Raw genomic sequence first — 17629 nt, forward strand, 5'->3', positions numbered from 1 at the left:
AGCTCTTTTGTGACCATGATTTTACAACGAAAGTTGGCTGTTTCTTGTGGGAAAAAAAGACAATAAAGAGGGCTTCCTTGGAGATGTTGTGAAAAAAGATCTGCTGTTTCCAGTCATAACTGGAAAACCTTATCCTCCAAGGGAAGAAGGGTGTCTGGGAAGACATATGTGCACCTGTTGATTTACAGCTGTCGATCAATAGTGCAGAGCACAGAACTGTGATCAGTGGAACCTGAGATCTCAGGAGACTGCAGGATGGTCAACCTTCCAACATGTTTTCCTCAGTCACTTTATAAAACCTAGCAAACTCGGGGCTGGCAGGGTAAGGTATGGTGGTTAAGGTGCTGGACTCCTGCATGCCTGACCACAGTTTGAATCCCAGACCTGGTGGCTTGCTTTCTCACTTTCTCCTTCTCTTTTTCTCTTTGTGTGTCTCTTTGGTCAGATTAAAAACAAATAAATAATAATAACAAATTAAATTGAATTTAAAAAATAATAAAACCTCTAGCAAACCCCATCTCCACCATGACTCATTCAGAAAAGACCCAGATTTGCAGGGTGCCCAACTTCCAAGGTGTAGGTAGGAAGATCTGTGGGAGAGCAGCGAGAAAGCCTATAGCCCCTCATTCACAGCTGCTATGGTTCCCCACACTTTTGCATGATACCAATTCAAGATCCAGAGGTGCAGAGGCAGCCTGGCATGCAGCACATTCTAAATACATATTTGTTGAGTGACTGAATGAATAAAGTGAGTGGGTGATTTCATATTTGGCAATATTCAATTTTCCCATATATCCAATTGGAGCAACAATTCTAAAGTAAAAAAAGAATAATGATGGCCTTGGATATGGGAGAAAATGTTTTTTGTTCCTGTTTTTATTGTTCAGACATGATTTTATTATTTGGACCCTTCCGAGTGTTAAACTTCGTTCAAAGGACAGACATTTCAAGAGTCTCACTTTTTAAAGTACATGGCCTCTGCTAAGGGAGATCACTTAGATGCCTTGGCCATGGCCAGCTCTCCCCATGGAGCTGCACCACAATGAGGCCAAGATTTGGAAATATTTCTAATAGTCTGGGTGGTAGGCAGATTACTTAGTTAGGGATGGTAATCTAGATAGTCCAGACATTTACATGCCACACGTAATTGTTGGCTGTTTGCCCAGGGTCTCTGAATTTAAATGATCACAGTCATGTGTTGGAAAAGGTGGTCTCAGAGTAAAAGGTCTGGTAGTTTTGTCAGACACCAAAACCATTCATGGGACAATTTGAGAAAAGACTTAAAACACAAGAAACTTGGGGTCAGTGGGTGGTATACTGGTTAAGATGCTGGACTCCCAAATGGCCAACTGTGGTTCGAGTCTGAGACCCAGGGGCTTGAAACTCATTATCTTTCCCACAAGTGCGCATGCCCTACAGTAAAAGTCTCCCTTACAAAACAAACGAATGAATGAGGAACTCTGAAAGAGGTTCAGATGGCTTTTCATTTATTCTGAAGAGTAACAAATCGTTACCAGAGAATTTCTTAGTAGCTATTTTGTTAGAAGAGAAGATGGGCCCATGTGAAGACATTGGATGTCAGTAGGAGGAAAGGGAGGCTGAGGCTTGAAGGCATGAGGGGAAAAGGACTGCTGGAATGGAGGGAAGAAAGGCTGAGGACTCTGAAAATAAACTTTTGAAGTTCACTGCAACATTTCACGTACTGTAGCTGTTAGGTGACTGGCTGAATTTAGCTTTGGTCCTTGTTGGGTAGAGGATAAATCTGGAAAAGAATTTGGAGTGAAACCTCACTGACATAGCTGGAGAGCTGCATTTCTAAAAGGATTCACACCTGGACCTCAATAAAGTTACAATTAAACAAGGGATGAAACCACTTCAAACTAGTGGGAAAGGTTTATCTGGGTGGATGGAACGTCCCAGACAGAAAATAGCCTTTTATTGAAGCTCTCATTTATAAATATCAAAGTTGTTCAATTAAGTCATTCATCTTCTTTAGCACTGTTTCATCAAGATCTCTGCTACACTAACTGTGTTAATATTTCTTGAACTAGAGACATCGAGCTTTTAGCAAGCAGAGAACCTGCTTAATAGGAGTTGGCTAAGCAATGCCTTCCCCAGGAAAACTCCTCTGCTCACTAGAGCTCAAAGTCATGTTTCTTTGACCTGTGGCAGTATTTCTACGATTTATTTAGTGTTTATGTAGTATTTTCTTATTTTGTAATAGGTAAGGACAAGCCCACTGTTAGATTGTAAATTCCTTGCAGGTGATTATTGCGCTATCATTTATTGTATTTTTCATGGTGTCTGATGTAGTAAGTCATACATGGGAAGGCAGCAATAAATGTTTAAGATAATACCTTTAAACAAAGTCTTTCAAATAGAAAATACAGAAGAAATGTCAGTATTTTATGTGTAGATTGGTCAGGGAGCTGTTAGACACATAGAACCCTAGACATTTGCTTAGCATAGAAACTGCTCTCTAATTGGTGCATTGTGTGAAGATTCAGAGTATTTTAGTTATCAAAGAGATTTCAGATGCCATCTTGTCCTGTCTTCCCTTTTTCACAAATAAGGAGAGGATTACAGAAGTAAAGTGACTGGTGAGTGTATTCTAGTTAGTAACAAATTCAGGGTGAGAATCGAAGTTTTCTTTGCTATAGGGCATGTGTGCTCACTGAAAAGAAAGAGAGAGAGAGGAAAAGTGAGAAATCACCCCTTAGAGAATGGCTACACTCCAATCTCATCTCTGCCATTCTCATCTTGGGATTTGGGGCATGCTTGCACATGTGCCTGGCAGGTTATTCAAATCACCATGTCCCAGACTTCAGACACAGTTGACCATGTGGGACCCAGTCACCTTGTCCACCACACCACCAACAGGCCCTGAACCCAAGTTTTCTGATTGCTGATCTTAATATTCTTTCTACTGAAACCTTAATCTATACGGTTGTTATGCATCTGCTATGTGTCAGATACTGAGTTTATGAACAAAATACAACAACAAACAAGGTAGAAACCATTCACTGCTCTGACAGAGCATAGAGTCCTGTGGACCAGATGAACATTCAACATGATGAGGCTTGTGAAGTGGAAGTGCAGGAGCTCAGAAGCGCTCCTGTGAATGAGACCTAACCTAGCCAGGCCAGTCAGGGCAACCCTCACTGAGGAATAGCATTGAACCAAGTGGAACTGAAGAAGTCAGCCGGACAATGAGTGCAAACAGCACAAGTCACATCCTTGAGGTTAGAGAGATTTACATGCCCTGAGGAGTAAGCAGATACAATAATAGTAGAAAGAAATATAAGAATAGTTATTATTCACTGAGTACTTTACTGTGTCCTACTCTGTTCTAAATGCTTTATTGTTCTACGTCATTTAATTTTTATAATAACTCTAAAGGAGGTAACTATTCTCTCCATCTTACAGATAAGGAAGAAAACAGAATGAGACATAGATGTACTTAGTTTAATGAAGATACTTCAAGTAGGAGTTTATTTTGGTACAAAAAATTTAAATTTAGGGTCAGCAGGTGGCATAGTGGTTATGGTACTGGACTACCACATGGTCGACAGCAGTCGAGCCTCAGACCCTGTGGCTTGAAACTCACACTGCGCACATGTGTGTCTATGCCCAAAATCTCAGGAGGAGAATGGAGGGGGAAGGATTATGGCATGGCCACTCACCCTGAGGGGTGATTTCATACTTTTGTTCTCTCTGTATCTGGTAGTCTGTCTCTCTCTCTCTGGCAAGCACACAGATGATATAGCAAAAACCTAAGAAATTTAAATTTATGCCTAGTTTTTCATAATATGCATTTTCCATGATTTTTTTTTATTTTGGAGAGGTTTTTTTTCGCCATAGGGCGCGTGCGCTCGCCAGACAGACAGAGAGAGACATAGAGACAGAAAGTGAGAAATCACCCCCCAGGGGGGATGGTCACGCCGCAATCCCTTCTCCTCCATTCTCCTCTCGGGATCTTGGGCACGCACGCACACGCGCCCGGCATGAGATCTAAGCCACCGGGTCCCAGACGCGAACGGCGGTCGACTACGTGGGAGTCCAGCGACATAGCCATTACGCTAACTGCTGGTTCCCTCCATGATTTTTTTTAACAAACTCTTTGTACATGAAACAACTGAACATTTTAAAAGACTTATTTATTATTTAATTCCATTTGTTATTGTTATTATTGTCATTATTTAATGTGACCAGACAGAGAGATAGAGAGAGGAAGGGAAAGTGAGAACGCAAGCTGCCAGGTCTAGGATTCAAACCACAGTCAGCCATGTGGGGATTCGGCCTTTAACCACCATGCCACCTGCTGGCCCCGGAACAGTTTTAATATATAACATTTTAAATATATACAAATAAATGTGTCTCCTGTTCCTCTGCCAATGTGTGAAACTCTCATTTTGTTCATTTTTTTCTTGATTTCATTGTAAACAATAATATAGCTAACTAATTCCATTTTTCCAATAAAACAATGTGAGTGTGATGATGATGGTAACTGATGGCCTCAGGATCAGTGAGACATCTGGAAATGGTGAGGACTATGGAGAAATAGAGTAGCTTTTTTTGGACTCCAGCCAGTTGTTCAAGAAATACAAGCCTAGTGTTGCAGATCTTCTGCATTGTCAAGAAAAAGAAAGAAAGAAAGAAAAAAAAACACCTCAGGTTTTAAATTTTAAATTTCCCAATTTTAAAATTTGAATAAACATTTAAAAGTACTACATAGGTCAAATTTAAAAACTGAATCTGGTCCATGTGAGGACAAAGTAGAGGACAGGCGTATATGAGGCTGGGGAGGAGTCAGGGGTCAAACCACAGAGTACCTTAGAGTCCACGGACTAAAATCTAATGACAGCAGAGAAGTCTTAGAGGAGTTGATGCTGGAACACTAAAGGTCACATCTGTAATGATTTGAAATGGTTTCCTGGTTCCTGCAGGCTCTGACAACTTCTAAATGGCATAACTCAGCTCTGAGGAGATCTGACAGAGCCTCCAGCATGATATTTCCCTGGAAGACTGGATGCGTCTTTCTTAATTCCCTAGCTTTTCACTTTAACCTCAGCAAATCTTAGCTTTATGTCTACCTCATGGCTGACATCATGTTTACATGCCCTTTTCTCTTTCTCTGGGAAGACATTACATCGTTTCTTGCTCATCTCCTCAGGGGTAGTGAATCGGTGTCTACACTAATAAGAACAAGGTTTGTGTGTCCTGACAACAGGCAGCAACTTCGAAGTTGTACAGGCTCCCTGATGAGCAGCTGTCTAATCTTAACCCTCAACCCCCAGAGACAGGCTTCTGAGTAAATTAACAGCCAAATAACATCCAGAGAGAGAATGAGGTTTGGGTAAGGAGGAACCAACAAGCAGCAGACCCCTCACCTGGCCCACACACGGTGCAGTTGGAAGGCCCACTTCCTTGGCATCCTTGGCAGGTGTGGTGGCATGGAAGACATTGGCTTTTAAATTCAAATTTCCCAAAGGGACAGTTCAAAACGCAGCGACCATCATCAAAAATCCTAGAGAAAGAACAGACTTTTAGAATTCAGCCAGGGAACGGCCCGAGGTGTCAGGACACATGGTACTCATGATGCCCACCACAGATTTGGTTTCATTGTCTCCAAAACAAGGGGAATGCTTGGGACCAATCTTAGAACATATCGGATATTAGCCACGTACCCGTCTCTGGTCCAAGATGTGACCCCAAAGAAGGAATATCAGAAACTGGCTAAGAAACCTGCTTCTGATTCCAAACCAGACAACTGGGGCCACAGACGTGTAACCCATATTGCAGGTTCCAGCTAAATTCAGCCACCAGATAGAAGTCTCTGAAATGTATTGTTTTTTTCTTTTTTTGGTTCTAGAGAGTGGATGCCTTCACTAGAGAGAGACAGACAGAGAGATAACGAGAAGAGAAAGTACACCCCCCTCAATCCCCCATAAGGAATGGTCATATTACAATCCCTTCTCTATGATTCTCTCCTTTCAGGATTTTGGGCACACACGCCCACATGCCCAGTATATTTCTCAAACCACAGGGTCTGGAATTTGTGTGTCTCAATTTGAGACACACAACTGGCCATGTGGGATCCAGCCACCTTTACCACCACACCACGGAGCTGTCCCTTTCTGAGATTTTAAGACATTAAGTAGGCTTTCTAACCCCAAGGCCTTAAAAAAATATTCTTCAGCATGCCCACACTTGCAAAGAAAATGTCAGCTCCAAGATTCTCTTGAAGGGTATAACCAAGCACTATTCCATAGCTCACATGCTACTTATCAATCTGGCCTATGTATGTTGCATCTGATCAATAAAGTCTGACTTTTGAGTGTCATTTTCTTGGAAGCAGTTCCTGATATATGGAGTACTATCATCTCTACTTTCCAACCATGTTTTTTGAACACCTGCAAAGGCATTGCAATTAAGTTAGTATACGGATTCCTAAAATCTTGGGTTTTATGTACATATAATGTATATCATAACGTCATTGATAATATTTTCACAATTTTGCTCAAGTTTCCCATGCAAAGTAATCATAGAACACATGTGATGAAATAAATTGTGTCTACGCAATCTGCTCAGGTCACAAGTCAGATCGGTAATGTGAATACATGAAGGGATCAGGGGGATTTCACCCTCAGAGTTTTTAATTTAGTAGGTGTTGGGGAGAGGGAGCTGAGAATGGGCATTTCTGACAAGTTCCTGGGTGTCAAGAATGCTGTTCTAAAGAGCACACTTAAAAAACTGCCCCTCATTAACAGCCTGGGTTAGTGTGGAATTTGCTGATTCCCAAGTAGTGATGCCAAATGGGTGTCTCTTAGCACTCCCTTAGAGTCATAGTTACTGTCCAGTTGTGAGGCTAGCTGAACACATGGCTCACACAAGTGCCAAGGGCATCATGCTGTCATCCTGGCATGGAAGGGTTGCATGGGCTGCAAAGTAAAGGAAGGGTTTCCTTCTTTCTCTACTCTCTCTACTCTGGGCCGGCACCACATGAAAAGCCAGGTGTAGATCTCCAACAACTTGTTTCTGGGGTGGCTCCAGTTGGTCTAAAACCCACCATTTCCAAAGCTGGACCCAACCCTTAATGGGTGACAGTCTGTTTCAATCCCAGGTTTGAAGGAAATTGGAGTGGAGACAAGATGTCCTGAATAGTGAGTCACTTTGATCTCCTTCTTTTCAAAACCTTGAGAATCTGTGTCATTTGCATCTGTTTGAACAATAGAATAGGGCTCACACCAACAGCATAAGACAGAGGATCTTACTCTTGGGTTCCCTGTCCCTTAGATTCTGGTCACAATGCCCAGCATGGCTAGAGCAAACAATCCTTCTGGCGCACTGCAGAGCATGGAGGCCCAGCCCCAAACAGACACTCACACACATCTGCTGTCCATGTCAAAACAGATTCCCTGCACCAGAACGTGCAATGACATGCCTGACCTCCCTACCCAGATTTTTAGTGATGGCATTGATGCCAACAGGGAATATCCCAGCCCCACCCTGGCTCTGAGTTAGATTTCCCAAGGAATAATTTGGATGTGGCTAGTTTAAAACAAACAAAACTTCCCTGTAAGAAAAATTGGTGAAAAGTATAAAAGCTTTCTGACGATTCTTTTTTTCTTCTTCTTTTTTTCTTTTTGCAATAGAGGGTGAATATGCTCACCAGAGAAAGAGACAGAAAGAGAGAGAGAGAGGAAAAAACAACCTCATAAAGAATTGTAATGCCACAATCTCTTCTCCATTTCTTCCTCCTTTCAGGATTTTAGGCATGCACACACATATGCCTGGCTTGCTTTGTAAACCAATGGAGCTGGGGCCAGGATTCAAACTGCTATCAGCCACTTGGGATCCAGTTCCCTTAACCACTAGGCTATGAGACCAGCCCTTAATTACCTTTTTATTTTTAGAGGGCATGTGCATTCATGTGTGTAAGAAAGAAAGAGAGCCAGCACCAAAATCCTTTTCCCGCCATTTCTCTGTCCTATCAGGATTTGGGCATGCAAGTATATGTAGCTGGCGTGGTTTTTAAGACACTGGGGCTGAAAATCAGGGCTGGGATTCCAATGACTGTCAGCTCTTTGGGATTCAGTTTCCTAAGCACAGCACTTAATTGCTGTGTTATGGGGCCAGCCCAACATATATAAACAGGATAAGACCCAGCCTCCATCTATTCATTCATCACTCAGCTTCCACAATGCTCAATGCATGGTCAGTATTATTTCATCTGTATCTTCACCAATTCACTTCCCTCCCATGTCATTTTAAAGTAAATCTGCATGATAAATTATATCACTCCTCTACCTAATAAACATTACAGGGATTATCTGTATTTTACCAGTTCAGGAGATATACAGAGGTTTGAGAATAGGAAGAAATTCAAGAAGAGTCTTTGTGTTATAAGCAGGAGTTGGGTTCTTTCTTCTGCAGACTCATGGGGTGGCTCTAAAGTGGTAGGCACCTCTTCTCTCCATCCTGAAACCCATGAACTCCCACCCCCAGAAGATACCAAGAGACCACTCACCTAGTGATGGGGCAGTCAGTGCAGTCTTCGTGGGTCGGCCCCCAGCACTTGGCACACGAGGCTTCACATATGTGGCAACGACCTTGCTTGTCAATGTATTCTCCTGGGGAACAAAATCTAACTGTTTACTTCATTTCTACATGGCAACGCTGCCTGGGCTGTCAGTCTGAGAGCAGCCAGATCTCTCTGTGGCTGCCTGAAAAGAGTGGAGACAACACAGAGAAGAGAACCTGAATTGCCTCAGCTTTCCGTCCTAAATGCCGACCTTGTAATAACAACTTCTCCTCTCCCAGCGGCCCCAGAAATTGGAACTTCAAAAGTCATGAGGCAATGACATAATTTTGGGTCTATTAAACATGTGTTACAGATTTAATAAGCAGGGGAGGCCAAAGGGGGCTTCCCACTGGACCCCTTTACTGAGCTCCTGCTGACTTTCCCATTAGATGCTGAGGCCTCCTGGCTCACAGAGGCCCCAGCTCTAGTCTTGGTTTAAGTCAAGCAATGAGTAGGACGCACCTAGTTGTTGTCTTAACACCCTGGGGAAGAGGTGGACCGTGGTGATTGGTCAGGAATGGAAGTTGAGTCTTGGCTAACATTTGGCTGTATGAGCTCCATTTCACCCTGAAACAGTAACTGTGAAGAGATAGCCAGAAAATTCTTCCTTTAATTGGAAAGTTTATCTTTCCCAAGGAAAAACACATATGAGGCCTTGCCACAGAAGCAAATCCGGCCTCACAAACTTCTTGTGAACATATAAGAAATTATTCTCATGGTGAAGGTAGGGAAGAGAGGCCAATCTCATTGAAGCTGATACTCCAAAGATGGGCCTTTACTAGTGGATTTCAACCCTCCTGCCCATGCCCCAAACCCCAGCGTTCCCCCCCCCCAAACAAACATTTTCTTTAAAAAAAAAAAAAAAAAAAAAAGATGAAGACAGGTTTCTTCAGTCAATCCAAAGGGCCTTTTTCGTTGCTGTTGGTTTTTTGTTGTTGTTTGGAACTGATTATGCTCAAAAAATATAGTTCACATTTTGGCAGTATCACAATTTGTCCTCGACCTCACTCTGCTGCCAACTTTGACAGTTCTGAGAGCACATCTGAACATTGTCAATCTGAGATCCAGCTGGTGTAGTGAGGTAACAGGATCCACCCATGGTTTAATCATGTCGTCTCACTCACACTCTAAGATTCAATTCCTGATTTATTGTAGTTACATTGAAAAAAGTCCTGTAAAAAAAGTCCTGTAAATATAGAGTCACAAAGGACTTATGTTTACAGAATTGGAGCATACCTACATATCTTTCAAAAGGAATATGCTGAGTGGAACAGGAATGCAAGGTTCACAGAGGCTTAAAAACATAAAGCAAATATGTTCTAGAGAACATGAGCTCAGAGAGAACACAACTTTTCTATTCATTCATTCCATGGCTAGTTTTTGAACAGCTGTACATGTGGCACGTATGAGGTGAGAATTTTAAGAAATACTGATTAAAAAGGCCCTCTTACTGGATTCTCAAAGATTTTTATAAGGAGATAGTTATACCCAAATGCTATCCAGGAGCCTTCTACTTCCTCAGACAGTGTAGATTAAAGACTAAAACAGAAGAGTGAGCGTATACACCGGACTTTGCTAGACCTAGAGGCAAAAATAATTACTTTGCCTTCACATCAGTACCCATAGGAACTGACACAGTGATTTGGTTTTCTTAAATTCCTCATATTCACCTATCTTAATCCCCTGATGTATCAGACTCTATGCTAGAATAGGATTTTAAACTTAAAACACCTCGCTCTGCTGACCAAATGCGACCTAGGTAGTTCTGAGAGTTATACCATATCCACATCCAATTTTCTTTGTAATTACAGATGAGACATTGCCAATAAAGCCAGGATTATTAGGATATTATTGTAAATTTTAAAATGTCCTCCTATATCTCTCATTTGTCTACTCCTTAGCTTCCATAGACCAGTAACTTGTCTTTATACTTCCTTGATCTGTTCCACTATAATGACCTCTTTGGGCATTGGCAAAATGTCACATTAGATACAATGACCAATAGGCATTGCCCCATCTCAAGATTTTAAACATGCTGCACTATGTGTCAACATTACCCAGGGAGCTCTCCTCCCTATGACCATGACCATCCTTTCCTTCAACTCTTTCTAGTTCCTTCTTGTGTTCTGCTTGGGCTAGGTCAAACCATCCCAAAACCCAAGTTCTACCAATTCTTTCTTGGAAGGAGATATCATCCCCTAATTTGCTGAGAAGATATATGAGTTTTCCGAGCTTCCTTCTCAATGCCAAAATTCCTCTGTATCTTCTCCTTAACTTTTCATTTATCTCCCATCTCTGAGGAGGGCATGTCTCTCTTCTTGGCCATTGTCAACACTCCCTCTAATGTTATGATTCTTCTTTCCTCAGATATTTCTCCACCAGTTCTGTTTTCAATCTCTTTTTCACATTTTCCATCATTGTTCGAACTAGAAAAGTTCTCCCCAACCTAAAACCTTCCCAGCTCTTCCTCTCCCTGAGAAGCTACTCTTATAATTTGTTGTCCCTCCTACCATTTGGGAACAAAATGGAGAAGCTTGAAACTTATGTGAGTCAGTGTGGGACAGCTCACTCGTATATCTCTGTCAGATCTGCACATCTCTTCACTTCAGAGCAAGCTCTGGCTTTAGAACAAATGAGAAGAATAGTGAGGCTTGCCCCAATTCTCATACTTATGTAGATGTCCAATTAGTTACATAAACAACTGTCCTAGCCCTTGCAGGCACAAGTTTTCCACTGCACATTTGAAACTGAAGAAGCCAGATTCCAAGGACATAGGGAAGTTGCATTTTTTTTTTATTGTTGGAACAGCAAATTCTCATCATCTGTCTTCATTGCACAATGAACAATGAAGCTGAGTGTTTATGACAGGCATGATATACGAAATTCTTAGAAAAAGTCACTTTTAGCAGCAATTCAAGGGGCCAATATTTTGTTCTCCTTTTCGTCTTACAAGCTCTTTTTTTTGGCACCTTCATCCATTATTATTATTTTATTAGTATTATTTAGCTTTCGGCCATAGGGAGCACTTACTCACTGGAGAGAGACAGAGCAAGACAAAGATAAAGGAAAGTGAGAAATTACCTTCCAGTGGAGATGACCACGTCACAGTCTCTTCTCCTCCTGGAATTTTGGCATGCACGTACACATGCCAAGTGTGATTTTTTTAAGACACCAGGTTCAGGACTCGAACCATGCAGTTGGCCATGTGAGATCCAGCTGCCTTAACCTCCATGCCACTTGCTGGCCCCATCATCCATTATTATTATGTCCAAATCATCTTTCTCCTGTGATCAAAAATTTTTTGTTTCCCTTTTAGTTTAGTTTTCATCTTCTCCTATAATGATTCAAAGGGCATTGAGGAAGCAGGGTCTCACAGGAAGGAATAATGTCTTCAAAATTAAAATATAGTTTAGAAATGAATACTTGTGCATTTAAAATGTACAAGTGAGTGACTTGCTTTGCTTATTCCAACTCTTGATAACATTGTAAAATGCTACCACATGTCAATGTTATAAATAAACCTAATGAAGCCATCCAGAATGAATAACATATAGCACATCATCTAGTTATAAAATATGATTAATATGTAATACTACTTTTTAGATTTACGTGGTCAGAACTTCATTTGTCCTGAAGCAATGCAATGCTTTCTATTATACCTCATAATATCTCTTCATTGACTGGAGTCAAACTTATAGAATTTAAGCAAATAAATGTATACACTAAGTACATTAATAAGCACATCAGTAGATTAAGATGAGAGTTTAAAACAACTTTTTAGTGAAGTGACTGTTAAGAGAGGGTGAGAAGAATATTTGATGAAAATTCAGTCAGATGGTTTTTGATCTTGTCATGTCAGTGAGGAATCTTGGAGTATTGGATTGTATGCAGGTTTCTGAGTGTGGCCTATATATACGTCTTGTCACTCAGATGCTAGAAATCAGTGTGACTTTACTGAATAAATCTATAGTCCTAACTGCCAATCACATACTATCTCTGTGCAAGGATGCCAGTATGTAGCTTCCAACCTAGGATATCACTACATGAAGACAATCTTTGTTAAAAAATTTCATACATTTATTACTTTCCACCAGATACAATAAATGCTTGGCAGCACTTTCAACTAATTATATGCCAATAAAAGAAGTCAGTTTTTAAGACCTCGTTAAACATGACGTTTTATAGCAAGGTTCAAAATATGAGGCCATCAACTGAGACAGTAACATCTTTACTTTAAAGTCTGTACAGTTATGGAGCCTTTGAAAGAAAGGAAGTTCTGAGCAATGCTACAACAGGGATTAACCTTGAAGACATTATCCTAAGTGAAATAAGCCAGTCACACAAGGACGAATGTTTTATGATTCCACTTATTAGGGTACCTTTAGTAGTCAAATTCATAGAGACAGAAGGGAGAATGGTGGCTTCCAGAGATTCAGAAAAGAAGGGCAATGGGGGCTTACTGTTTAACAGATACGGACTTTCAGTTGGGAAGGTGAAAAAGTTCAAGATGGACGGTGATGATGGCTGCCCAATGATGTGAATATACTTAATGCCACAGAACTGTACACTTAAAGTGGTTAAAATGCTACGTTTTATGTTATATGTATTTTATCATAGTTTAAAAAGATGTCTACACAATGAGATTGTTCTGTAGCGGGCCAACACTTAATTTTCACAAGGCAGATTTACTCAGGGATTGAACATGTTCTTCAAATTTATTTTCTCTGATAAAGTGGTAACTATTTATTAAAAAGGTAATTCTATATATCAGATAAACTCAGATTTTATAGGCAGTTTGTTCTACTCATTAGGCTATAAGCTCTTAAGAGGAATTCAAACTTATTTATTGAATGAATAAAATAAATTGGTTGGGGATCTAGACAGAGATTTTCTCTATTACTTAACTGCTGTCCAAACACAAAATAAACTAGCTCCTCAGAAATATCATTTTTAAATTTGAAAACATGTTTTTTGCCAGAGGCTATGTGTTCTTACACACATGCATATGTCCACATCTTTGAGAGAGAGAGAGGGAGTGAGAGAGAGAGGGAAGCACACCACAGTGGGGTGTGGTCATGCAGAAATTCTTTGTCATCCATTTTTTCCATGCAATTAGTATCCATGTGCACACACACATGCCCAGTATGTTTTTCAATCCAAAGAGGACAGGATTCAAACTCTGATTGGCTATGTGAGATCCAACTCTCTATTCATATCATTTAACCACTGTACAACTGGGCCAGCCCAGGAATAGCTTATAGCCAGAATTATGATAACACCTCTATGACCCCTCAATTTATATGAAAATCCAGTATATATTGATTAGTTCTTATGTAACTTTTATTCAAGTAAGAAAAATTTGCATCACCTCTGTATTAGTAAAAAAGTTACTCTAAGTCTTAACATGAGGTTGCTAGCATTAAAAAGACCCAGAAAAACGAATGTCAAAGGATCTCATTTATAAATGAAATCTAAAAAAGTTAAACTCATAGGGACCAGCAGTTAGCATAATGGCTATGTTGCTGGACTTCTATGTAGTTGACCGTGGTTTGAGTACTGGACCTGGTGGCTTAAAACTCATGCCAGGTGCATGTGCGTGCGTACCCAAGATCCCGAAAGAAGAATGGAGGAGAAGGGATTGCCGTGTGGCCATCCCCCCTGGGGGTGATTTCTCACTTTTTGTCTCTCTGTCTCTCTCTGTCTGGCGCACGCATGTGCCCTATGGCAAAAACCTTTCCAAAAAAAAAAAAAGAAAAAGCTTAAACTCATAGAAGTAGAGAACAGAATGGTGGTTACAAGAGACTAAGAAAGGAAGAGTAGAGGTTAGAGATATATTGATCAAAGGATGTGAAATTTCAGTTCAACCATGGGAGTAACAAATACAAGAGGTCCATTGTGCAACATGGTGCCTATAATTAATAATAATGCATTATATATTTGAAAACCACTAAGAGAGTCCATTTTTAATGTTCTTACCACAAAAATAGAAGAATGCAAAGTAGTACATATACCAAGTAGCTCAGTTTAGCCATTCCATTATGTGGACATATTTCAACACATCATGCTTTATACCATAAATATATAACATTTTTATCTGTCAGTTGAAAACAATAAAAAGCACTGAACAGTTGGTTGTGAGACCAGACCCAAGGCGGGGGGTGGGAGGAACCTTGAGTGTGATTGTTATCTGCAGTTAAAACAAAAATGTAGGGAACCAGCAGTTAGCGTAATGGCTATGTCGCTGGACTCCCACGTAGTCGACCGTGGTTCGTGTCCCGGACCCGGTGACTTAAAACTCACGCCGGGCATGTGTGCGTACATGCCCAAGATCCCGAGAGGAGAATGGAGGAGAAAGGATTGCGGCGTGACCATCCCCCCTGGGGGGTGATTTCTCGCTTTCTGTCTCTATGTCTCTCTCTGTCTGTTTGGCGAGCACACGCACCCTATAGCAAAAATCTCAAAAAAAAAATGTATAAAGTCTATCACTGACCCAGAGAATAAGCAAAATTTTAAAAATGTCCTTATAAACAGAGTATGATAGATGGAAATCCATTTATTGCCCATCTTGGTTGTGTAGATGTCTTGGCAGTCTATTTAGTGGGCTGCCTTTGCTATTCTTTTAAGTGAGCCTACAATTTCTACAGATTCACTAATATGCCCAATCTCTCTACTTATCAGAGTTAAGATTTTATGCCCAACGCTCTCTTTGTGTGGCTGCAAAGGGACCACTCTTGAAGGAAAAGGTACAGTATCAGAGACATTCACAGTGAAGAGATAATTGGATTTTAATACATCGTGCTAGAAATAAGTGATGATATTTTGAGAGAATAATTAATTTACCTTTTGGAAAGTGTAACTGACTACCTGACACAGGTCACCCTGGGAGGCACATCCTGAGGAAGTGAATGATTTGAAGGGGCTGAGGACCAGGAGGAAGAAGACCTCTATCTCAGGAGATATGAATCCACTATGGTTAGAGGGAGACCATCGTTGTTGAATAGTGCTTTCTCACAAACCCAACAGCCAGGGAGCTCAGCATTTCCAGGTGATGTGATGAAAACGGTGGAAACTGTGAAGAAAGTCAGCCAGCAAGCCTTCTTGACACTTCTGAACTAAACAAAGGTGTTGGCAAGTGGATAGTTAAAACCCAAGTCCTCCCACGTAGCCTAATATGATTAAAATATTTCCTGTTAGGGCTTCAAGGCCTGAAACATCAACTGGATGAGACTTACTATCATTCATTTCATCTTTACAGTGACTCAAAGAACCTCCTTAGCAGTTTTTCTACCTTCCTCTTGAACCCCTTTAAAGTATAGCTGGTATCACTTCTCCCCTGCACCGTCCCCAGGAAAGGGAATATCCTCAAATTAACCTCTTTCTCTTCCTCTGTACCAACATGTAGAAGGTACTGACTTCATCCTTCTTTGTCACTGTAAGTCTCTCTTCATGCCTTCATGTGCTCAAACATTTCAGCCTAATCTCTAGTTAAGAAAAAAGAGAAAAGGGAAGGGGAAGAATTGCGTTTCGAGGTCTAGGACACTAGCTGCAGATACTTGGTCCCTACTTTGGTAATTGACAATTTAGTCTTTCATTGTGTCCTCATTAACACATCCATAGGCTGTGGGTACTGCCTTCCCAGAGAGCGACTAGTTTGTCTAGTGACAGAACTGTATAAGTACCCAGCATCCAGGCTATCTCAGCCCCTTGGTGACTGGGGAATCATTTGAATAGTCAGGCTGCCATATGTTTTACTGGGCGTCATCAAGATGTGCTTTTCAAAAAGCCTAACTGAAAACCAAGAAGAGGCTATGGCTTGTATATGTCCTCCCAAAATCCATGTGTTGGAATTTGGTGGCATTGCGATGGTATTAAGAAGAATGTAATTTGAGCATGGAATTAGCAGGTAGAGACTTTGGGAGGTGATTTGGCTTGGATAAGGTGAACAGGTTGGGGCCACTCTACCTGAATATTGGTGGATTTATAAAGAGAGGGAATGAGGCCAGAACAGAGACACATGGATATAGACACATGCTTCTGACCTCCACCAGGTCACCCCCCAACACGAAGACACTCACGAGATGCAGCCCCTGGACCTTGGATCTCCATCCTGGGAGCTGAATAAACTTCTATTTTTATAAATTACCCAGACTGGTAATTCTGTTATCAGCAAGAGAATGGACTAATATTTTGCTCTGTGCTTACTGGGTGTTGGCATAGCAGGAAACACTATGTTGATTATTAAGTGCACAAATTTTGGGGTCTTTTCAACCTGGATTTGATTTTTGGCTCCTTTAACTGTCCAAATAATTGAATCACATATTTCTCTGACATTCCTCTTCTGTAAAATGTGGATAATACTCTCTCTCATAGGATCTGGTAGAGATCACAAGAAAACAGACCTAAAGTACTCAGCACAATGGATGGCAGAATGACAGTGATAATTATCAGATACTTTAATCATGTTATCTTACCAAGTCTCCAATAATAATGTAGCATAGAGGCTATCAGCTTCATTTGGACAAATAAGGAATTTAAACATCAGACCATTTACTATTTGAACATCATTTGAATCCTAGTCAGACTGAATCCCAAACTGTGTTTTTCCTACAGAGGGAACTTGAAGAATGTATTGGCTGCATATGTGGGTGGCTGTGAGACTACTAAAGCTAATGACCCTGTGGACTGAGAACAATGACCTCTCAAAGCAATTGGGCTGAAAGATGCAACCTACACAAGTTATTTTTTTGTTATTAGCAGCCCCTTGGAGACACTCTTCTTGTAAGAGAGCAAAAACAGCTTTTCCTAAACTTTGCTGTGGAAAATTCCAGAGCCATGTCTTTGTCCTTCTCAAGCTATAAAGGTCAAAGTCTGTGTGAAATGGATTACTAGCCATGAGAAGGGGCTTCTTCCCAGCAGTTTCACCATGTCAGGATCAGAGCCTGGTATTCTTGTTCGCATTGTGGAGTGGTCACTGCGCTTGGACTACCTGCTCTTCTTTAAGCAAGTGGGCAGGGATGGACTTGGCTTCCTTACTTTGCAGGTATG

General features: G+C 40.9%; 1 protein-coding gene across 1 annotated transcript in view; it reads right to left on the bottom strand.

Annotated features, from left to right (window-relative positions):
• The window catches only part of PCSK5 (proprotein convertase subtilisin/kexin type 5), a 537419-nt gene that overhangs the window by 122478 nt on the left and 397312 nt on the right, over window positions 1-17629 (bottom strand). Inside the window, exons 21-22 of the mRNA XM_014586632.2 lie at window positions 8531-8633; window positions 5391-5527 (exon numbers count right to left, since the gene is read on the bottom strand). Of these exons, the coding sequence (XP_014442118.1) occupies window positions 5391-5527; window positions 8531-8633 (240 nt within the window). The remainder of the gene's footprint in view (window positions 1-5390; window positions 5528-8530; window positions 8634-17629) is intronic.

Source organism: Tupaia chinensis, unplaced genomic scaffold, assembly GCF_000334495.1.
Source record: "Tupaia chinensis unplaced genomic scaffold, TupChi_1.0 Scaffold000147_1, whole genome shotgun sequence".
In the NCBI taxonomy this organism is placed as follows: domain Eukaryota; kingdom Metazoa; phylum Chordata; class Mammalia; order Scandentia; family Tupaiidae; genus Tupaia; species Tupaia belangeri.